The sequence below is a fragment of the Gobius niger genome, assembly GCF_951799975.1.
Source record: "Gobius niger genome assembly, chromosome: 12".
NCBI classification, from domain to species: domain Eukaryota; kingdom Metazoa; phylum Chordata; class Actinopteri; order Gobiiformes; family Gobiidae; genus Gobius; species Gobius niger.
Window position 1 is genome coordinate 7152250 of NC_136863.1, and position 21064 is coordinate 7173313.

Here is a 21064-nt window from a genome sequence, read left to right on the forward strand (position 1 = left end):
CAGATCTGATTGAATATAGGTGCATGATGTCAAGTCATGTTTTGTTCTTTTATTATGGAAAGAAGAGGGCTCATTATGGAAAATCTATTTTATCTAAAGTAAAAACAAGAAACTGATTTGCAATGAGAAGGAAAATAACAAAAATTCAAAGAGAAAGAAAATAGGAGTAAGACATAGGGTTTACTAAAGACCACATTGAAAATGTGTTATTTTTCTCTCAGACGGGGAGTCTCCATCACAGTATTACAGTGTCCCTGGATCCTAATTGACAGCTCTCATTAGCAAACCTCTGTCTCCTGCCTCACCTTTGATCTCGACACATCACTGAAGGTCCACACAGAAGAATCTTAGCAAAAACCACTGACAACAATTTAAAAAAAGATACCACCTCTCATTCACCAAGTATTAGTTAAAGTCACTAAAGGAATTAAAGGAAATTAAAACAAAGCATTGAATTTGCCCTCGAGTTTCAAGAAATCTGTCCATGGGCATGATATTTAAACTTAAGATAAAACAACTACAACAGTTTTATTTCAAGTAAATTAAGATACATTTTTTTATCTAGTTTTGAGTGCAGTGATTTCTTTTATCTTAATGTAAGTGAAATTAGACTCTCAAATCAAGGACAAAATTACTTGTTTCACGATGACTTTTTGCAGCATAGTAACTGGGCCTTGAAACGGCATCACAAAAGCTGTCGCGTTGTCTTGCTGCTACTTGTATAAACCGTAAACAAACATCAGTAACCTCATGCATCTCGAGTCTCCTTCCACCTCCACCCCTCCCCTCTCCAACGTCCCAAATCACACAAGCACCCAAATCTACCTAATGCGCCCCTCCCTCCGCCCTGTGTCTCCAGTCATTACCAAAACAAGTCGTTGTCTCCCATACATCGTCTCTGCCGCGTCTTTGATAGGTACTTGATAACAGACTCGCTGGCTGATTGGGCCGTCTTTACCCCCTCTATATAAAGCCAGCGTTAGACCTCTTCTCATCCACACAATCCCAGCACTAGCTCCAAAACGCATCACCTCCTCTACTCCTTACCATGGCTGTCCTGCTTGCACTCTTCGCCTTGGCCTGTCCCGTTGCGGCTTTCGATATGGGGCAGTCCACCCGCTGCGTCGCCATCCCGAACCAGATGAGGGCTTGCAAAGACGTGGGGTACTCGGAGATGCGCCTGCCGAATTTCTTGGGCCACAGTAACCTGGAGAGCGAAGTCGTGCCCCGCTCCGAAGACTGGAGACCGCTCCTGCAGACGGGATGCCACCCACAAGCGCAAGCCTTCCTCTGCTCCCTCATCGCCCCGGACTGTCTCGACACGTAAGTAGCTTTAATGATATTGTCCAGTAAGCAAAGTAAAATCTATTCAGAAAGCTAAGGCATGCCCTCATGACAGCAGTAGAAAGCATGATCATAGCCTACCATCTGGATCCATTTGTAAAGTATATTTTCCCTTTCAGGTTCATCCAGCCGTGCCGCAGCCTGTGTGTGGCAGTGAGGGACAGCTGCGCCCCAGTGCTCTCCTGTCAGGGGCACTCTTGGCCTGAGGAGCTAAACTGCGACCGCTTTCCCGATGAAGACGACAAGTGTCTGTCCCTGCACGCCAAATTCAACCACTATGGCAAAGGTATGCTCAAAACATTGATATTTAAATCCATAACGCTAACTCAACCTAACTACTACATACATCTGTTGCTGCTACTACTAGTACTAAAACGTTACTGCCTACATAAACTTCTAAATCCTGCAACTGAGCATTGAAGTGTTTTGAAATGTGTTTTTGGTGAAGTTTTTTTTTAACGATTTTATTTCATTTTCCAGGTCTGCCAAAACCTGCCTGCCAAAACTGCCCGTCAGTGGAACACGCCCCGGCCTTGAAAACAGTCCTGGACTCATTTTGTCTAGATGATTTTGGTGAGTAGTCTTGCTTTTAATAGTATTGTAAGTAAATTGCACGAGGGCCGGAATCAGGTGTAGACTTTGTGCCAGTCCCAGGTCTGTGTAAACAAAGATGTTGCCAGGTCTGCGGATTTAGGAGCTTTTTAAGCTTTTCCACTGGTGAAAAAAGCTCATGGCTGGGCTGTTTTACATGAAAAAAAAAAATGGTTGGCTCATCCCTTAATAAAAATCATGGTTCTAAATTAAAAAACCTCAAATCCAATCCAGATTTATCATCAGCTTTACCCTGACTCTGAGGGCAATGTCAGGGAAGGCATCTGACACACAAAAAAACGGCATGCTTGTTGTAGTCCTTTGCTTTTTCTCAAAATGCATTGACCAAAATCTATCTATCAAACCTATGAAATGTTTCTAATCTAATCATAATTTCCCCTCTCTGCAGCTGTTACTGCTAAAATCCACCGCCGCCGCGTCCCGACCGGAGACCCTGAGTTCGAGATCGAGGGCCGCGTAGAGTTCATCCACCAGGGCCCCCTGCTCCCCTACGACACGCGGCACCTGCTCCAGCAGTGGCTGCTCATCAACCTCAGATGTTCGCACGGCCTGGCTCGGCCCGGACGCTCCCAGCTGTACGTCCTCACCGGGGCGGTCCGGTCTGACGGCACTCTGGGCTTAAACCACGTCTTCCCCTGGCACAAGAAGGACCTTAACATCGCAGTGGCCACCCGAAAGTGGAAGCATCACAGGTGTTGATGGACAGATGGAGGGAATCGATGCAAAATTTATATATACTGACCATTTCCTGTGAGGCTGCGTGGGATAATGTCTCCTGCTCTCAGCGCACAGGGAAAGAAATGCACTCAGACTTGTAAAAAGTATAAATATATGTAAAATTGATTGTATATTCTATGAGATATTTATAACACTTTTGTTGATGTGTGTGTTTGTGTGTGACAACAATAAATAATATTAAGTATACATAAAAGCTTTTCAGTGTTTTTGTAATGAGTTCTGTACTGAACTGTGAGGTCATTTAGATTAATTTAATTGTGGTGGGTTGAGTTGCCAAAATATTATAATAACCATGTCCTCACAGATCGTTTTTTTTATGATTTTATGATAAATGATGTGTATAATGAACGTGCAATACATGATATTTTGATTTCTGGAGCCATGAGGGAAAGTCTGTTCTTCGTAGCACATATTCTAATTGTATAAAAAAAAGGTACAAAGGGTTATACATTTGTCATTTTATCCCAGTATCACTTCATGAGCATGGCCTATTTTGCTTTAGCTTACAATTAAAATATGAGCAAAACAAATGAAAGTAAGTCCCCACTTTCCACATGTCTTGTTACAAAGTTGTTCTCATCAAAAACATCCAGGAAATGCTTTCCTCACCTCGATCTCATGCTACGCTTAATCCTTTCTTCACAAAGCAACAACACTCACACAAACTCATTTGCCTTTTTTATTCAGTCTCTTAAGATTCAGAATAATCTTCATCTTGGCTGGAGAGTCAACCCTAATGTACATGTTTATAGTGGAACGGAAACATCAAAGGAAACATGGAGAACATTTCAGAGCTTTAAACCTTTTAAACTGTTTCAAACCTGTTAGTGTTTTGATTCAGCTTTATTAGCCCTATTATTTGAATAGAAATAGGCTATTTGTGGGCCCCCCTTGTTGTGGGGGACCCATGGAATTTGCCCCCACCACCCACCCCATGTTGACAGCCTTGATTATGATTATTACGGGGGAAAAGTCTTGATTTCAAATTCTGTTAATGTTAAATGCAATGTAGTTTAATTGTTTGATAAAATGACCAATTAACGTGTAAAAGATATTATGTTATTTTATCTCTATTGACATTGATTGCTCTAAATAGTATTGGGTATATTTAGGAATGAGTTACCTTTTGCACTAAAACTTGCATTTGCTATACTATGATTTTGAAATTTGAGCTCTTTTGTGCTTCGGTTTTATTGTATGGACCTAAAAGATTGACAAACATAGCTCCCCTAATGAAGTAAAGTGCTCTACAGAGGCACCTCATCAAAGTCTTACAAATGAGTGTGTTTTGAATGGACAGAGCTTTTGTATGGGCCGTATAAGTGGAGCTAATGAGAAGACCGATCTCTCGCTTTGCATCTGAATGGAGTGTTTTCAGCGCTGGGCTGTTCCACCCCGGGCTCTTTCAGGGGCGCTCTGTGTGAATATTCATCCGGCCGTGGCGCCTCTGTCCCGTCCAAGGAAACGCCGCTTAAATCTGACTCTCGAAACATGCCCTGGTGACTGATGTGTTTTGAATGCATGAAATATTAATCACAAAATGAGGAAAATATCAGTGGGTTCCCAAAATGTTTGCACTAAAAGTAGTCGAGACGGGGTTTATTTTGAGCACAATTTATCACAAGCTGAAAAATAAAATCAGCTTTTTTCTGGGCATGTTGCACTCAATTTACCATTTCCCATTTATTATATTACAGTGTCAGGCCCCCAAAACTGATATGTAAATATGCTTTTTTGTCTCGCTTGGTAAATTACCCCCAAGTTTTTCTTTTTTTTTTACTTTTTTTTTAAAAATGAACAATAACATTAACATGACTGGGTTTTACATCATTAATTACTTTGCTTGTACAGTGTCCATTTTTCCCATTTTTTTTCCCATTGTGGTTCTTGTAGTCTCAGTCTGTATGTTATTTTTTCCATTAGGAATATGTCCTCTATTGTGGTAATCTACCCCCAAGTATTTCAATGTACTTTATTTAGCAAGAATAGATTTCAAATAGGCTACATAGAATTACACTTCTATAATGTGTAGGTTGCACATGCAATACTTCATAAAAATATGTTGCACAGATAATTCTGGATGTCTTAAAAACTAACCTTAATCATACACTTGAATCAATGTATTACTTACTTATTTGCAATGTAACTCTTTTTAAAGGAAAATGCAGCATTCTTAGATATTGCCCTGACCAAAATTAGCTCTTTTAAATCAGAATTTAATCAACTATCATACACTGCCTGACCAAGAAAGTTGCATGCTGTAATATTTTCAAAAGATTCAAAATTTTGTGAAATTATATTTATCTCGTCCTTGATTGTGGAACGGGGGGATGGGGAGGGAAGGCAGGGAGTTCAGCTCCCTGATGGCCTGGTGTATGAAGCTGTTCTTCAGTCGACTGGAACCGCCTTTAGTTTTGGTTACAGCCCACATTTGCTGTGACATTGTTACAATAAGCTTCTGCAAAACATCAAGTTTTGCATTAAGATTTCATTATTTTTTAACCAAGATCTTGTATTGATAATGGGAGAGTGTGACCACTGTGCACAGCCCTCTCCAGCACAAAGATTCTCAATGCAGTTAAGACCTGGACTCTGGCTCCCTGAGCCCGATGAATCCTGGCATTATTATGTTAAAATATGCCCGTGCCATCATGCTGGAGTAACGTGGGCATTCAGGATGTTCAGATCTCATTCTTTGGGAACATAGCGTTGCTGAACCTAAACGTGACCAACTGCAGAGACCCCAGATCAGAACCGTTAGTTAATCCATGTGGCGACTTTTTTGGGGGGGTCCAGTCTGATAAATAAATTCAGATATGGAAGTTGACGTGAGACTTTTCCCTTTCCATCCATGACGAAGAGATACTGAATCACACTGGCACTTTCCCGGTAAAAAAAAAAATCAGGTCAAATAAAAATAGCCATATTAGAAATGAATTGTGACAACAGTTTAAATCTGCAATTACCTTGTTTTACAGTGCTGACATCATGAAGGTAATGAAGCACAAACTACCTCATAGTGTAATTCACAGAAATCTCTTGGATCCTTTCCCCCGTCCCTGTTCATTTGTCTTATACGCTCTTTATAGTTCAACCTTGTTTACACTATTTGCTTTTCTGCTTACGTTAGACTTCATTTAGATGAGTAACCAACTGCGTCAGGCCTGTGTCTCTTGCGTTAGCGAAACGTCACACTTTTGTTTCCCAGAAGCCAAATTGTTCAACCTGCATCGTCATTATTTAAGTCCAGAAATGAGCTACGAAGAGAAGCCTTTTTCAGCCGATCCATCTCCCTGGCACTTTGCTTTGACATCACACAGACGCAATGAACACAGGTAAAGAAAGTAGGTTGTATTTTAAATGAAATGTTAACTTTTTTCTTACAATGCTCTGCTCTCTCTGCAGCTTGGATTGCTTCCTACACATTGGTGGGAGTGATGTTTTGCATTGATGCAGCTCCTATCTGTTTGTACGGGCAGAGTGAGTGCCACGTCCCGTCTGTGGCTGATCTCTTTGACCGCGTCATACAACAGTCTTCAAGGATGTTCGGCATCTCCACCGACCTCCACTCTGAAATCGTGAGTGCTCGTGCCTGCTTATTTTGAATGAACTTTATGTAAAGTCACATCACAGACATTATCGTTCATATTGATTTGGAGACTTTATGTCCGCAAAGGTAAATGCTTTTATATTAAGGCACTGCACCTGAATGAGAAGAAACATTAAAAGTATAAATTTGAAACTTCTCCTGTTGAAAATGTAGTCAAATATTGGGCAATATATATTAAATGTTTCTGTCGTTAAATGTTTTCATATTGATATTGTAAAATGCCCGAAATTGTGGGTTAACCTTGTTGAGAGGAAATCTCCTTTGAGGGAGCAAGTTGCCATGTTTTTGTGGGTTAAAAGCTCAATATCTCATGCTTGGAATTACAACAATAATAATCTTGAAGAATCGTTAATTCATAATAGGTTCGAGCCTGAGAAGTTTAGCCCCGAGATTTCCCTGAAGTCTTTTGTTTGTTTTTTTTAGGAAAACCACTTCCCGCGCAGGAACACTATTGGGAGGCAGAAATGCCACACTCACTGGATCGTAACACCAGGCGACAAAGACAAGGCACAAAGGCTCGGAGTGAGTGTTTTAAACATTTCTATGAGTTCTGTTCAGTGGGGAACAAAAACTATTTAACTGCATTCTCTAATAGCTTGTATTATTAGAAACAAAAAGGCAAAAAAAAAAAAAATCTATTTAATTTATCAAATGTATTCCGTTATTTTGACTCATTTTAAATCCTGGTATACAGACAGTAAGTATGAGAGCTGGGTTTCAGCGGGACATTAAAAATCATTTAAATAAACTGCTCCAAGTTTAAACCTTTAAATGTATTAGATATTGTTTCGTTTAACTTTTGTCTATCATCATCAATGTATGGAGAAAAAAAAGTCGCATTGAGTTGCCTTGTGTACGAAATGCACAGTATAAAAAAGTTGCCTTCCCTTCATTCTCTGGACGTGGATGTAGTACTATTGACAATAAAGCTTATTGAGTTGAGTTCAATGTATTGACTGAATGAACGAGAAATGTGGACCCAAACATGTACAACAGCAGTTTCATGTTTGCTCTCAAGTTGTCTGTTGGGTCTCGTATGTTTTCAAATGTAGATATTATAGATATATAGATATAGACAGTAGATTCCCCCTAATTTCTCTGTTTTGTGAAATTTTTGCAAACCTTTAGAAATAATTCATGTGTAAAACATATACATTTTTGTTTTTAAAAATATTGTATTTTTAGCGTAAAAAATGTATTCAAAAGTATTACATTTGATTTCTGCTTCCTGCATAAGCCCTGGACTAGAATAATGATGTTTTATCATTTCTTAACTTAAAGGTCCTATACCTGATTTTTTTTATTGCAAACAATGAAAGGGGAAGCCACTAAATTAAAGTGTTAGTTGTGGTCAAAAGTCATTCGTAACTTTCCTTATATATTTGTAGCATCCAAATTCTTTATATACCTAAGTTTATAGGCACATTTCACAACTTGCAGGGTCACTTTTCAGAGTCACTTTCACAAAAATGCTAGAAAAATAGCCTGAAAGGTCATTAAATTGATATAAATGTTTTATAATTTGATGCAAGCTGTTTTCCCCACAAACCTTTGAGTTTACAAATACTAAAGGAGGACAAAATGTATTTCATTCCATTTCTAGAAGTAAAATTAGGTATAGCTCCTTTAATAAAAGGCTAATAAGGGGTTGGAAGAAATAATTTGAGCTGGTTTGTATCTTGAAATAAGATTGCGTATTGAACAAGCATTGTTTTTGCTTTGTAATAAGATAAACAGCACAATTTAACAATTTTGATTTAAGCTTTTCATTTTTGTTTTAGCTCTTTCAAGCATTTTGTCTAAGTTTAGAAATATTTGTGTTCACCTCATGGAAGCAGATATTTTAGTTCTTGTTGAAAAATCCACAATCGAACTAAATTCTATTGAAAGCTAAAAACTATTCCACATTGCAACAGTTACGGTTCATCAAATTGTTTTTCTAGAGGGAAAAAAACGTACAGCTTCAAATACAATGCAGTTTTAAATGAACAAAACAACCAAAACATTTTCTGTGGTTGTATTTCCTTGTTTTTGTGCTTCTTTATTCAGCATGAAGCGCTGACAGAGGCGATCCTCCGTCTCCTCTCTGCGTGGGACGACCCCCTCTCTGAGCTTCACTGGAGCATGTCCCAGCAGCGCAGCGAGGATTCAAACCAGACCTGGCCCGACAAGGCGCTGCAGATCGGCAACATGGTCCGCGAGCTCAGGGAGGGAGTGCTCAAAGTGACTGCCAAAGTAAGAGAGAGATTCTGTACTCTTTTGCAGATACTTTTCTGCCACTGAGCTGTTGAAAACGCAACAAAATGTCAATGGAATGAGTAATTATATTGAAACACTGCACCTCATTTAAGAAAATCCTCAATAGAAATATTCAACATGTGTGTAACCATTGTTCAATAATGCAGACTGTCAAATAATGGGATTTTACATGAAAAAGTGGATGAAAAAAAGTAACCATGTAACTTTTTATTTGTCTCAAAAGAAAATGAGAATGTAAGATGAATACTATATCCACAAATTCATTCAGAAAATTAGTAGTACATAGTATAGAAGCTCATTAGCATCGATAGCATCTGTTTTTCCAAACATAATTGTGTACCCTAGCTGGTTGCAAAGGGACGGATATTTCCTGATACATTTCAGAGACTTTAAATGGGAATTTTAGCTCAGAAATTTTGGGAATTTTCCAAACTTAAAAATGCTTAAGAAAACATTATATTTTTGCATTGTTTGTTGAATAAACAATTTGTGAACCATTAGCTAAAATATATGTTTTTGAACCATAAAATATGCATTTGAGTGACATCACACCCCCGACCCATAGGAGAAGTGTGAGGACCATATCCTCATGTCAAAACATAACTTAACTTTCTAAACCTGCTTAGCACTCCTTTCAATAAGTGGGACAAACAGCAAAGTTTGATATCATGATCTTGTTTTATCACACTGTGATTGGTTAAATTCTCCTGCCTCTTACTCAGATCATGACAGATCATTACTATCATTACTATTACTATTACTATTACTGAACGAGGAGTGGGCGGGGCCTGTGTCTGACACAGAGCTGCATTAAAGCCACACTGCGTAAGATTTCATCCAATAAACAAAATTGAAACACATTTATTTATTTTATGACAGATATTTTCACCATTGGAAAATACCCCAATCAATCATGTGCTTTTGCTCTGTGCAGCTCACCTCTGCTAAAACATGACTATAACTTTACTGGGAGTGGGTACGTCTCCAGCTCGTCTCTATGGAGATGTCGATTAAAGTTTGAGAGTTAAACAGGTTAGGCCCTCCAGATCCATTCTTTGATTATCCACTGCAAAAATAGCATTTTTCCGTATTGAGCTGGTCATTGGGAGCATGTTTTGTGTTGATGGCAACAGTGTAGTCCAAAATGTTACGCAGTGTGCCTTTAAACAGAACAGACCTAAATTAAAGACTTTTAAGCAATATAATATTGTAATGCTATACAGTTATATTATATACTGTATGAAAGATGGATACACTACACATACAAGTCTGTTCCATTTCTAAAAGCTTATTTGTACATCCTAAAACACCGTCCTCTTCAAACCCTGGTGTCAGACATCGCAAAAATGATTTCTTTGAGACATCTAATTTCTGTTTTTCAGTGTATAACTATCAAATTAAATGTTTATGCTTCAGTTTATATATGTCTGTAAAGAAGCAACCGTCAGTTGTTTTTAACCCCCTGTTAATTCCCATATATTCCCGTGAATTCCCATGGGAAACTCCTAGCACAAAACTATCCATTGAAGCGTGTTTTCAGTCACTAAGACTTGTATTCATTCCCGTAGGTGCATCTTTTTAGTATTTATGTTTCAAATGTGTGCGTTTTCATTGAATCGTTTTATGATGTGATCACAGATGAGGCCGTTGGATCGGGACAGTAACACTCTGAGCCACGTCTCTCCTGATCTTTTGGACCCGTTCCCTGACGTTTCCTTCTACAAACGTGGAGAGCTCCGATCGCTGGACCACCTCGACCTGCTCCAGTGCTTCAGGCGAGACTCCAACAAAATACAAACGTACCTGGGCATCCTCAAGTGCTCCACTGTCCCCAAGCTGGACTGCTAATGGCAACGTGGTCACGCACTCTCAAATATTTCAGCATTTGAAATAAACTATAAATAAAAACATCTATCATCCTTATCTGAGTGCATTCGTTATTTAACCCAAAGAATTCAAAATCAACCCAAACATATTTTAAAAATCTTTATTTACAAATGATCCAAGTAAAAAGATCAAGAAATATATTTACAAAACATCCCAATCGAAATTACATAGGTGCCACTAATAAAGCATGCAGTGCTTTGGAAACTGTAGAAAAAAAGTCCTATTTTAAAAGTGAATGAGTCACTTAAGATAATTATAGGACAGCTGTTTTCTTTCGTGGAAAGATATATCAGTGCAATAAGCATGAAATCGCCTCTCGACCCACTGAAGTGTAAGGATTTGATTGACCAAGCAATTAAACTACATTTATGATGCAACGGCAACTACGCACATCGAGTCGAAACACACTCTACTTCTGTTAGTCTTTACGTGGCATTTACAGCAGTGGTTCTGATCTGGTGTAGCCTCGGGATGCACCTCCGACCAATGAAAACGAGCCATGACTAGAGCTTCGATACCGATTCGTAACGATACTTGGTTTTCGATACTGATACTTTAATGTTTGTCATCTGGAACCAGAAAACAGGACTTTAATGACGATGAAGATCTGCAAATGTACAATAGCGGGTTAATCTCCAATGTCAAGAAATGTTTCAGAAATGAGGAATAATTGCGGAAATAATGGTGGAAAATTGGTAGAAAGTGTGGCAAAAATATGGAATAATTTGGGGTAAAAAATAATAAATTGGGGGGAAAATGTGAAATACGGTTGAGAAAAATAAGGGAAAAATGGGGGGAAATCGGGATAACATTAGAAAATTTTAAAAAAATGTAATAAAATGTATTTATTTTAATTAATAGATTTTATTAAAATTAAAACATGGGCAAAAATTGGGAAAATTACAAAATTGGGAAAAGAATTGGGGGAAAAAATCATTTATTTGAGCTGAAACATCCAAGTCAGTTCCTTCAATGCTGTCTAACAGCATCAAAACTTGGATTTAAAGTTTTTATTTTTATTATTTATTGGTACCTACTTTCAATATTTTTATTTTTTTCAATACCACTAATACCTAAACGTTTTTCCTGGTACCTTACAGGTATTGTTAACGGTGCCCAGCCCTAGTCATGACCCAAATAAAATCATACATTTCAACCTATGATTAAAACAATCTGCTGTTTGTATTTGACTCCAAAACGATTGATAAACAGTGATTTTAGTCGCTGAAAATGGTCCCAAACCACCAGATGAGAACCACTGATTCACTGTACACGCTCACACTGCTACTCAATTGTCCATCAAAAATCCATCAAGAATCACTTTTCTCTGAAGCGGATTCGTTTGATTTCGTGTCGTGATTCTGCGTCGCTTCGTCGTCCTGAGCTCGAGCCACGAGTTCGTCCATCGGGGAGCGATTAGTGTGAGCCTCCTTCTCTTTACAGTTCCTCCATTTCATCCTTCGATTCTGGAACCAAATCTTAACCTGCAAAGCGGAAACAGGGAAGGCCTTTAGTGGACTTTGTGGGGTCACTTGGGCGGCAAAATACAAGAAAAAATTGCAATATTCATTAACTGTCTTGAAAAACCTTAAACACAGGGTTTCTGCAGGGCATTACTAAGCATTCATTGCTAAAACACAGTTAAATCTTAAATACAGATTTTGCTACCAGCTTTCTTTAGTTTGACAGTTTTTGTGATGTTTATATCTTCACTTTATTGGACACTGACAGGAAGTGACATAGGTAGAGGCAAATAAACTGTTGCCGTGCCAACCATATTACCGTATGTCAATGGGAAAACTGCTTTATGAACTTTACCTCTATCTATGTCACTTCCTGTCAGCAGCTCTTGTAGTAGCATTGAAATAAAAATACTTCATTAAATTGATGCTTCACTGAAATAAAATGATAATAAGTACTTAAACCTGATGTTACCCATCTAAATAACTCATATTTTCAAAAGCATTAAGCCTGCCATGCACTTTAAATGTCATGAAATTAATTGTGCCAAAACAAAGGCTTCAAACATCATTAAAAAAGCATTAAATGAAACTGGTGTTGAATCTCAAATGTTATGGTCAAACACATTCAGCTGATGTTTTGGCAAAAAAAAAAAGGTTTTGCTCAAAAGTCCAGTTTGCTTCTGAATATCAAATGTTACCCTCATTCCTTTGTTTGATGGAATGTTTGTAAATTTTAATAAATAAAATATGCAATTGTGGCATTAAAATATACTATTTAGGCATTTAAAAGCGTTGCTGATGCCTATAGAAACAATTAAACAATTTCAACACAGTTCACAGCAGGGGCGGACTGGGACTGAAAAACAGCCCTGGAGTCTGACCAGCCTGGCCCAAATTAGCGTAAATGTGCACTTACCACCCGCCTTAACGGAGCGCATTTTCTCCAGTTTGGCTTTACCCAAATCTAAAAGCTTCTCAACTGGAGAGCAACAGTGTAACGCCTCATTTGAAAGCTGAGACCTACAAAAGTGATTGTAGCTTTTTGTCTAGTCATATTTTTGTTGTTTTTTCATTACTTTTTTGTGGCTTTTTGTTGTGTTTTTGTCACATTTTTTCTATAATTTTTTGTTGCTTTTTTCGTTGCTTTGTTGTCATGTTTTTGTTGACTTCTCATCACATTTTTTGTCACTTTTTTGTTGCTTTTCTGTCACATTTTTGTTTTCTTTTTCATCCTCTTTTTTGTCGCTATTTTGATGCTTTTCTTTTTAGCTTTTAGATTTGGGTAAAGCTCGGTCAAGGCGGGACCGGTGGCCCTAGAGCCAGTGTCCCCTTCTGTGCTCTTCCAGAATGGACATATGGCCAGTCCGCCCTTGGTTCACAGCATTGACATTCAACATCTGATTACAATTACTTTTTTCATCAAATTGTTTCTAAATAAGACTTACTACTTATTAAATCATGACCAACTGAGGGTAAAAACATAATTAGAAAGATTTTAAAAAGTACTATATATTTCTCTACGCCGCTATACATTGCAAAACCTCATTTTGCAATGTATAGTGGCTTCTTGTGCTATGGTTTTTGCAGCATCTAATATTGAGGTAACAGTAACTGGCGATATATTTTGCAGATATTCTTTTGCGTTGACAATTCAAATTAGGCTTTTACCTGTGATTCCTTGAGACTGAGGTTCGCTGCCAGTTTGTTCCGGTCTGTCTTGCTGATGTACTTTTGTCTCCTGAAGGTCTTCTCCAGCTCTTTCCGCTGTTCCTCTGAAAATACAGCTCTCCTCAGGATCCCACGGCGAGCTTTGGGATTGTTATCCGGAGCCCACATGGGAAGATTTGCACCCTCTGAAAGGTAAAGAAAATATTTTAGACAACTTGATGAGTATCTTTTTTTTCTGTTGGTGTAAAAACAGCTGCATACGGCATTGATCCAACAGTTTCCTTTAACACTGAGATTATGTTGGGTTTTGTCACACTTGATCACATTCTTCCGTTTGCCCAATTTTACAAACTCGGGGTGACTAAAGAGAATAGGAAGGCATTTGAATGGAGAAAAGGGGATTTGGTGAGCTGTGGTGAGCAATCCCACGGTGCTTCACTCACAGGTGCATGCACAACAAAAGTCAAGTCGAACGATTTATCCAGTCCATTCAATCTTGCCTTTTTAATCTGTACGACAAATGTGCACATAGACCACCTCTGGGGAGCACATAACAGGTTTGGACATGCCTTTCACTTCTCTATTGGAACTCAATGGTTTTGACTTAAAGAGCTGATTACCAGGTCATCCCTGGGCAACGTGTGTGTCTCCTCCAGCGGCCCCGCTATAGAGCCCTGAGGAACCCCCACAATAAGGCACTTCAATGGAAATGCCATTACTCGATGGTTCAGTGGCCCAACACTAAATCTTTTCACTTGCAGGTATGAAGGCAGTTTGTATGCGAAGATGAGCTCGAATAAGTCTATAAAAGTCAATTGCATTGAATGCTTTATGTCGTAGTCAAGGGGTCCCCAATGGGCAGGAATGAGCGCTGAGGGACAGGAGAAAGGAGGGGGAGTGGGCGCGCTCAGCTCTTTAGCCACACAAAGGCTGTGGGATGTTCCTGGGGCTGCCCTCGCTGCACTGAGATGGCCACAGGTTTTGTGCTCATTGGAGTTCATTGCTGCAGTGAAAAATTGAGGTGAGGTCGCGTGTGGATGGTGGACTGAATGTGTCGATTGGTCACGGCCAGCTCGGGCTTTGTTGTGTTGCTGGGCACTGTGGGAAAGTATCAGCTACACGACGACTGCAATGACCGCTGATGAGAGGTTCATCTTGTGATATTTTCTCAATAACATTTTGTTTATTGCAAGAAACTGTTTTTTTCCACCCTGGTTCAGGAAGTCTACACATTTTCACATCAGCGGGATAAAGAAAAGCCTAGTTTAGATACTGACGTTGAATTGCTTTGGGACTTCACTTGTCCATTGTTCTGGCTAAACTTCAGCGCTTTTGTTCGAGATTGTTATTGATTTGCTATATTACTTTGTTCTCAAGACTATTTCTTTTACATTACAATCCATCACTGTTTATTCATGTGCTGTTGCCCGAGTAGAGGCTTTAAGTGTTTACATGACTTCTGTAGACTTATTAAGCTTATTTTCATGAGGTTTTGACCCGGTACTGATCATCTTAATATGACAGAAGACAGGATGTTTATTAGCTCTGCATATTTGCTCGACTAAAGTGCGTATGTGCCAGTACAAAACAGGGGGCCCTGGGGTCTTATAAAAGGCCTGCAGCCCTCCCCTCGCCCCGTCCCAAACAGCCGTGAATGCGTATGAATAGAGCTGTGCAGAGTTGAACGCAGAATTAGCTCTTTGGCATTGCATCAGTAATTAGCTGTGAAGAGCATGGGAGACCCCGCTGCTCGCGCTTAGAGAGGAGCTGAGGCAGAAAACACTCACTGGAGAAGACGGGAGGGGGGCTGGACCCACCGCAGAACGCCAGCAGGTACGGGTACTCGGAGTAGTCGGGCCCGCGGAGAAGAGCGCGGCTCAGCACACCTGCAGGGGAGAGAGGGAGGAGGGGAGAGTCAGTCAGGATGAGACACTGAAAGATCCAGTAAACTAAAGTCTGAACTCCACAACACTGCACTCCAATTCACTTCCCCTTCCCTGGTTTATGAATCTGTTGATGGGATTATTGGCGATTGGATGTGGACAACTATAGGCACTGCTGTTTTTACCAGTGGAAACTGTTTGGCATCAGGGAATAGATCAATGTGAAGCACCACGAGGAAACTTCAAGACACACTATTAATCAATTCTATTATGTTTTGAGTCCATGAAGTCGTGATTCAATTTAGTGGAAAAAGTGAGCTTCCTTCAGAGCCAAGTATCATTTGAGGCTGCTGAAATCTATAGTTGGAGCTGTGTGCCAATACTCAGCTCTCTTCACTTTCTATTCCTTCATAAGTAGACTTTTTCAGCATATGATATATTATGTATATAGCATAATGAAAGACAACAGAAACAGTTTAATGTGAAAATGGTGTAATAATAATTGTGATAGCAGTCAGTTTTTACAATGTTCCTAAAACATGCCGGAATATCGATTTGTGTTTTAGATTAATTGAGTGGATTAATGAGTGGGTAGTAATGTAGAAGTTATAATATAAAAAAACATATACCGGAATATTTTAGTTGTGTTGTTATGTTATTGGTACATTTTTGGATGTGTTGGTGGCCAAAAGAAATGATTGTCAATAATATGAACGATTGTGGACTTTACCTGAGTGTTGCAGGACTGGTTCTGGACTGTGGCCTGGACTTGGGAACCCTCCTCCGGACTCGCAGCTCCAGCTCCTCCTGAGACTCGCCGATGTCCTGGGCCCTCCGCTGGACTGCCCCAAATGTCCCAAAGACTGTGTCCTCTGTCCCCCTGACGGTGTCCTCGGTCCCACAGATCGTCTCCCCAGCCCCTCCGCTCGTCCCGGGGAGGGATGTGGCTGCAGCAGGTTGTCGATGAGAAAGCACTTCCCGGAGCTGCCGAATCCCGCTAACGGAGGAGGAGAGGCGGCCATGTTGGTCCTGACGCAGCTCTGCAGTGAGACCATAGTCCAGCTCTGAGTCTTTAATCCTGTGGGACTGACCAGGCCAACTTCATTAAACTCAGAGCAAAACAAAAGTTCACAGCTCCTCTTCCCTCGGCCGGCGCTCGGCTGCAGGCTGCGCTGTGATTGGCTGAGAGACACTAATGTGTTCACAATTCAGATAAGGCTGGGTCTATTGGAGTGGCAGAAGGTGGGTCTGGCTCATTCATTATGTCAACTAGCCTATTAAATGATAGACACCAGAGACAATGAACTGCTGGCCTAAGTTTAACATTCACTGAACAGAGCTCTGCAGTAGTAAATAGTTCCTTCTCTCTCTCAAAGCTCCATTGTGTCTCACAAACCCACACTACTTCATTTGCAACTGGCATTTTTGTGCCTTTTAAAAAGGTGGTTCTTTTTGAATCTGCAATTCAAAGATATCTTTACGAGCTCTTTCACAAGCGCAAAAAAACTGTACGATCAGCAGAATTACAACAAACCTTATTTTTAGTTCCCAGTGCCTAAAAAGTTTTTAAATGTTTTCTGGATTAGATTCTAATTCCACTGAGAAATGATTGTCACAGCTAATTGGGTAGAAAGTAAACTGGAAAGTTTGCAGCATTTAAGCACAACATCATTGTGTGTCTGTTCCTGATGCTGCATTAGAGCCCATTGGACTGAAATCATGGGATTTAAAGCGTTCAATAAGTGTTATGCCTCTTTCCTCACTTTTCTAACTCTCTTTCAAATCCCAACAGAGACCAAAGAACCCAAAGCAGTGCAGGGCACAGCAAACAGGCATATCCACTCAGCCTGTGTGCGGGACGGGGGCCATGAGGGGCGCAGCCCGCGCCAGGCGAGCGTGTGTGTACCTCATGCTGAGCATGGAAATTGGCCCAGACAGCCGAGCCCATTGTGTCATGGCCAAAGAGCCAAAGGTTGCTTGTAATCAAATTTGAGGTTTTATTCGTGAGCTGGTGGAGAAGGCCCAGCGCTCTGTCACTCTGTGACTGTTGCACTTTTGTGTTGAGAAGTGTGTTTGTGTGTTCAGAGACCACAGCACAATTACAGCTGTTTAGTGTCAAGTATCCGTCATTCATGAGGAAATTAGTGGCACATGCATGTGTTTGTCCAACACATCATCAAATACAATTCCGATACTTGGTTTAGGTCACGTAAATACTGTAGCTTTGCCGTTTGTCTCTTTTTTAACCATAAACCCACAGGCCCATGGTCAAAAACTACAGACTATTACTTTTTCTTTCTTTTTTACCTTTAGGGTTTATCGGACTGTCCAGAATAAAAGGGGTGAAAGTGAAATGTTCAGAGTGAGTCTGGCAATCTGCCCAGCATATGTGCTACAGCCTTAACCACTAGGTTCTTGTTCAGCACCACTTTCTCTTTTTTTTCCCATTGCTTTGCACAGCTCATCATTAGGCCTCTCCACTTTGTATTACTACAGATTCCAGTCTCGGAGGCAGCATTAATTGGGCCTTTTTCAGACCCTGGCTCTTGGAAACACGCTGGAGCAAGTTCATGTGAATTTATTTGATGTCCACCTCTTTTTGAAATGGAGGGAAAACTGGGCTCCTTCTTTGACCGTTCCCACAATAGTGCTGTTGAACACTAGCCCTCTGTAGACCAGCGCAGATCCCCTTTCTCTCCTTTTTAACCCCACTAAAGCCCTTAAAAAGATAGCGGCCCATTGCCCACTGCAATTGATATTCCACCACTCGAACTTAATATTATGAATGGAGGGCCAGGCTCTATGAATCAGGCGGACAATGTGCTTAGCTTAGCAGCAAACTGGCCTTTTCTGCGCAGTGTCTGTCCCAGAGGAGGAAGTTTCTAATGTGAGGGCCACGATTGTGTGTCTATTGAGTTCTAATGAGCTTGTGCATGCAGAGTGAAAGGCCGGCTCCTATTCAAGCCCTGGGCTCAATGAGGCGCTTCATTATTGCACTCATCGACAATGGAGCCGCGCCGATGGGGGTGTCTGCGCAGCGCTCCCAGTCCATAAAACAACCTCCGACAGATATGGCTTTTCTTATAGGGGCTAAACATGGAGGCTAATGCCCTTAATGTGATACTTGTTCTGAATGAGAGTTTAATCTGCATTTTGGGGAAATATATTCAGACACTAATTGGGTTAACTATATGACATTTAGAGTAAAATTGATTCTGTGATTTTCATCTTATTGTTTGGTCTGGTTACAGACATCACCGAAATATTTGGAACTAATAATTTGTCTATGAACATAACATAATTTTACAAATGAAATCGCAAAGTTAAAAATACTTTTTTTCGTTTTTTGTTACTGTTCTGGAATTTATTTATTTAATCATAATACTTCAGTCAAAACAAGATTCCCGACTTGCAACAACCAAATAAATCCAGTTCATTCATTCAAACCATTCATAAAATAAAATAAACTCTGTTGAAACAGTATTTTCTGCTGTTTCTTGTCTCTAGATTCAGGCACTGCAACAAACCTATTTGACCACAAGATGGCAGTGTGAGAACCTCAAAGCATTCACAGTATGAGGAATATTATAGTGTCTTTGTTCTTTTGGCACAATACTGGAATGTCTTCGTTTTCAACCAGTAATCAGGGTTAAAAAGCATTAAAAGCTATTAGATTTAATTATTTTTTTCCTTAAGAGGCAGAACCCACAACAATGACATTGCTCTACTATTTTTACTGTATACATATATCAAAAACTATGCTCTAAAACAAATTTAGCTGCAGTTCTGACTTTTCTTTGTTTCGGAAGTTGCTTGTTGTGTCCAATTTAGTTTTGGAAATCAAAGTTTCCCCTTATTCTCTGTTTGAAATCTTACGAAATGCTTCTTTGCTTTTTGACAATATGATTTTTTTTGCTTTTGTGGCATTTAAAGGTTTTGTATTTAGGCATTAATTGGCTTTAAAAAGCATTACATTTGACTTGCTGCCACCTGTTGGAACCCTGGTTGGTGAAATTGGCCATTTCAAAAGATGAACTCTGATCAGTCATTGTACCTTTCACATTTTGTTTGCTTCCTCGAGAAACTACCCAAGTCATATCTTTAAAAAGAAAAAAAGCTTGGACATAAACTGTTCTGTTAGTTGTAGTAAGCCTGATTTGTTGGGGACTGTGTAAAGGATTCCTAAAGGTGAAGCCGTATTCGTGCAGTAGAACAGATCCAAAATTTCCAAAAAAATGCCGTGGGCAGTCTGTCATGCTCAGAGGCTGAACAAGTCCAACTTTATATTGTGAATTTTCCTCAAAGCCAAAATAACATTGAATGAAGCAATTAGTATGACCTGATAAAGTTAAGTTCACTCATGTCTTCGCAAATCACTGGCTCTTCATTTGTTTGGGCAGTTTCTAGATTGAACTTTCATGACGACAGAAAAGCCTTTGGGCGTGATTCAGATTCATCCATCTCTGTCTGGGTCCTAGAAATGAAGCACTGTTCTTGTCATTAAAGTGCTCTCAGTCAAATGTGTGTGGGCACTTTTTGCTTTTGACTTTGTAAATACTTTATTTTCCATTTCTTGCGGTAAGCTGTGGGCAATGTAATTACACTTGCTTGTATAGACCTCGGGGAAAAGAGGTGTCGTGTTATTTACTACAAATGTGATTGGCAAGGCAAGTTTATTTGTAGAGCACAATTCGTACACAATTCAAAGTGTTTCACAGTTGTATGAAATGACAAGAAAGCAGATCAAATCAATCCATAAAACATCACACTAAATGTAGTTTGCTGCATGCCAGAAGGTGACATTTGTCAGAGCAACTTCTCAATTTTGGACAAATGAGAAAGCGGAGTCAGGCATAAGGGTATCCACAATGAATTCCCACTGAACTTTAATAGACAGAGTTCTTTAAACCATTATATACATACCTTTCAGTCATGTGACCTTTGTTGTTATGGTGGCCATTTTGAATACCGAAGTAGCATTATATGTATGTAAGATGAAACAACAACTGATTGACAGTGACATTTTTATGTACTCGTAATCAAGATAACAGTAAAAACTTGGCCCCAGAGAAGCATGTTTATGTGAAGAAAGCAGTAAGTCAGTGTTTAAAATGTTAGTATGCTACCGGTTAGCATTTAGCTTCAACAGCTCAGTTCTGACTTCTCCAAGAGAAAGTCCTGCACTACACTCCAAACCTTTGCTACAACATGGGACGGAGGTCAAAGCTGCTGTTACTGTAGTATTTCAGTGTTCATAGATGTGAGCCACACATGTGTTTATCGTGTTGAAGCCACTGACAGTTGATTGAATCAACTGCCAATGGTAGGCTAGATGGTTGCTAACAGGTAGCATGCTAGCGCCTTGAGCATCTTAAACGCTGACTCAGACTGAGACTCTGTTGACATGACAAACGGTAAAAATCACTGAGAAAGGTTTTCTGTTTCCTCTTTGATGAGATAGTTTAGCCTGCATAATGCTACTTCGGTATTCAAAATGGCCGACGGTACTATGAGTGATGATTGTATTGTGTATTAATCCGGTTACGTCACTAAATCACTGTATGAACAATAACTATTTTGCCTGTTACTTCCTCAATTAA

At 39.7% G+C, this 21064-nt stretch overlaps 3 protein-coding genes across 3 annotated transcripts; 2 read left to right on the top strand and 1 right to left on the bottom strand.

The window, feature by feature from the left end:
* Nucleotides 1-1048: 1048 nt before the first annotated feature.
* On the top strand, nt 1049-2663 carry szl (sizzled; the record flags this gene model as incomplete). Its single annotated transcript, XM_079567869.1, has 4 exons — nt 1049-1323; nt 1464-1630; nt 1825-1917; nt 2345-2663. The coding sequence occupies 4 exons, from the start codon at nt 1049-1051 to the stop codon at nt 2653-2655; spliced, it is 846 nt and encodes a 281-aa protein (XP_079423995.1). The 3' UTR covers nt 2656-2663.
* Nucleotides 2664-5972: 3309 nt separating this feature from the next.
* On the top strand, nt 5973-10411 carry LOC306971667 (prolactin-like; the record flags this gene model as incomplete). The annotated part of the gene is made up of 5 exons (XM_079568013.1): nt 5973-6029; nt 6100-6272; nt 6728-6826; nt 8354-8539; nt 10202-10411. Exons 1-5 carry the CDS (start codon nt 6020-6022, stop codon nt 10409-10411), a joined length of 678 nt encoding a protein of 225 aa, XP_079424139.1. The 5' UTR covers nt 5973-6019.
* A 1269-nt stretch (nt 10412-11680) lies between these two features.
* Nucleotides 11681-16765, bottom strand: dbx2 (developing brain homeobox 2). Its single transcript, XM_079568016.1, has 4 exons — nt 16195-16765; nt 15369-15467; nt 13582-13766; nt 11681-11934 (listed from the first exon to the last, which is right to left on the bottom strand). Exons 1-4 carry the CDS (start codon nt 16517-16519, stop codon nt 11761-11763), a joined length of 783 nt encoding a protein of 260 aa, XP_079424142.1. The 5' UTR covers nt 16520-16765; the 3' UTR covers nt 11681-11760.
* Nucleotides 16766-21064: the final 4299 nt, after the last annotated feature.

Coding starts and splice junctions, on each gene's coding strand:
- dbx2 (XM_079568016.1), bottom strand. CDS start 16,519: ATGGTCTCACTGCAGAGCTGCGTCAGGACCAACATGGCCGCCTCTCCT. Junction 15,468..16,194: donor ACCAGTCCTGCAACACTCAG/GTAAAGTCCACA, acceptor TCTCCCCTGCAG/GTGTGCTGAGCCGCGCTCTT. Junction 11,935..13,581: donor TCAGTCTCAAGGAATCACAG/GTAAAAGCCTAA, acceptor TCCGCTTTGCAG/GTTAAGATTTGGTTCCAGAA.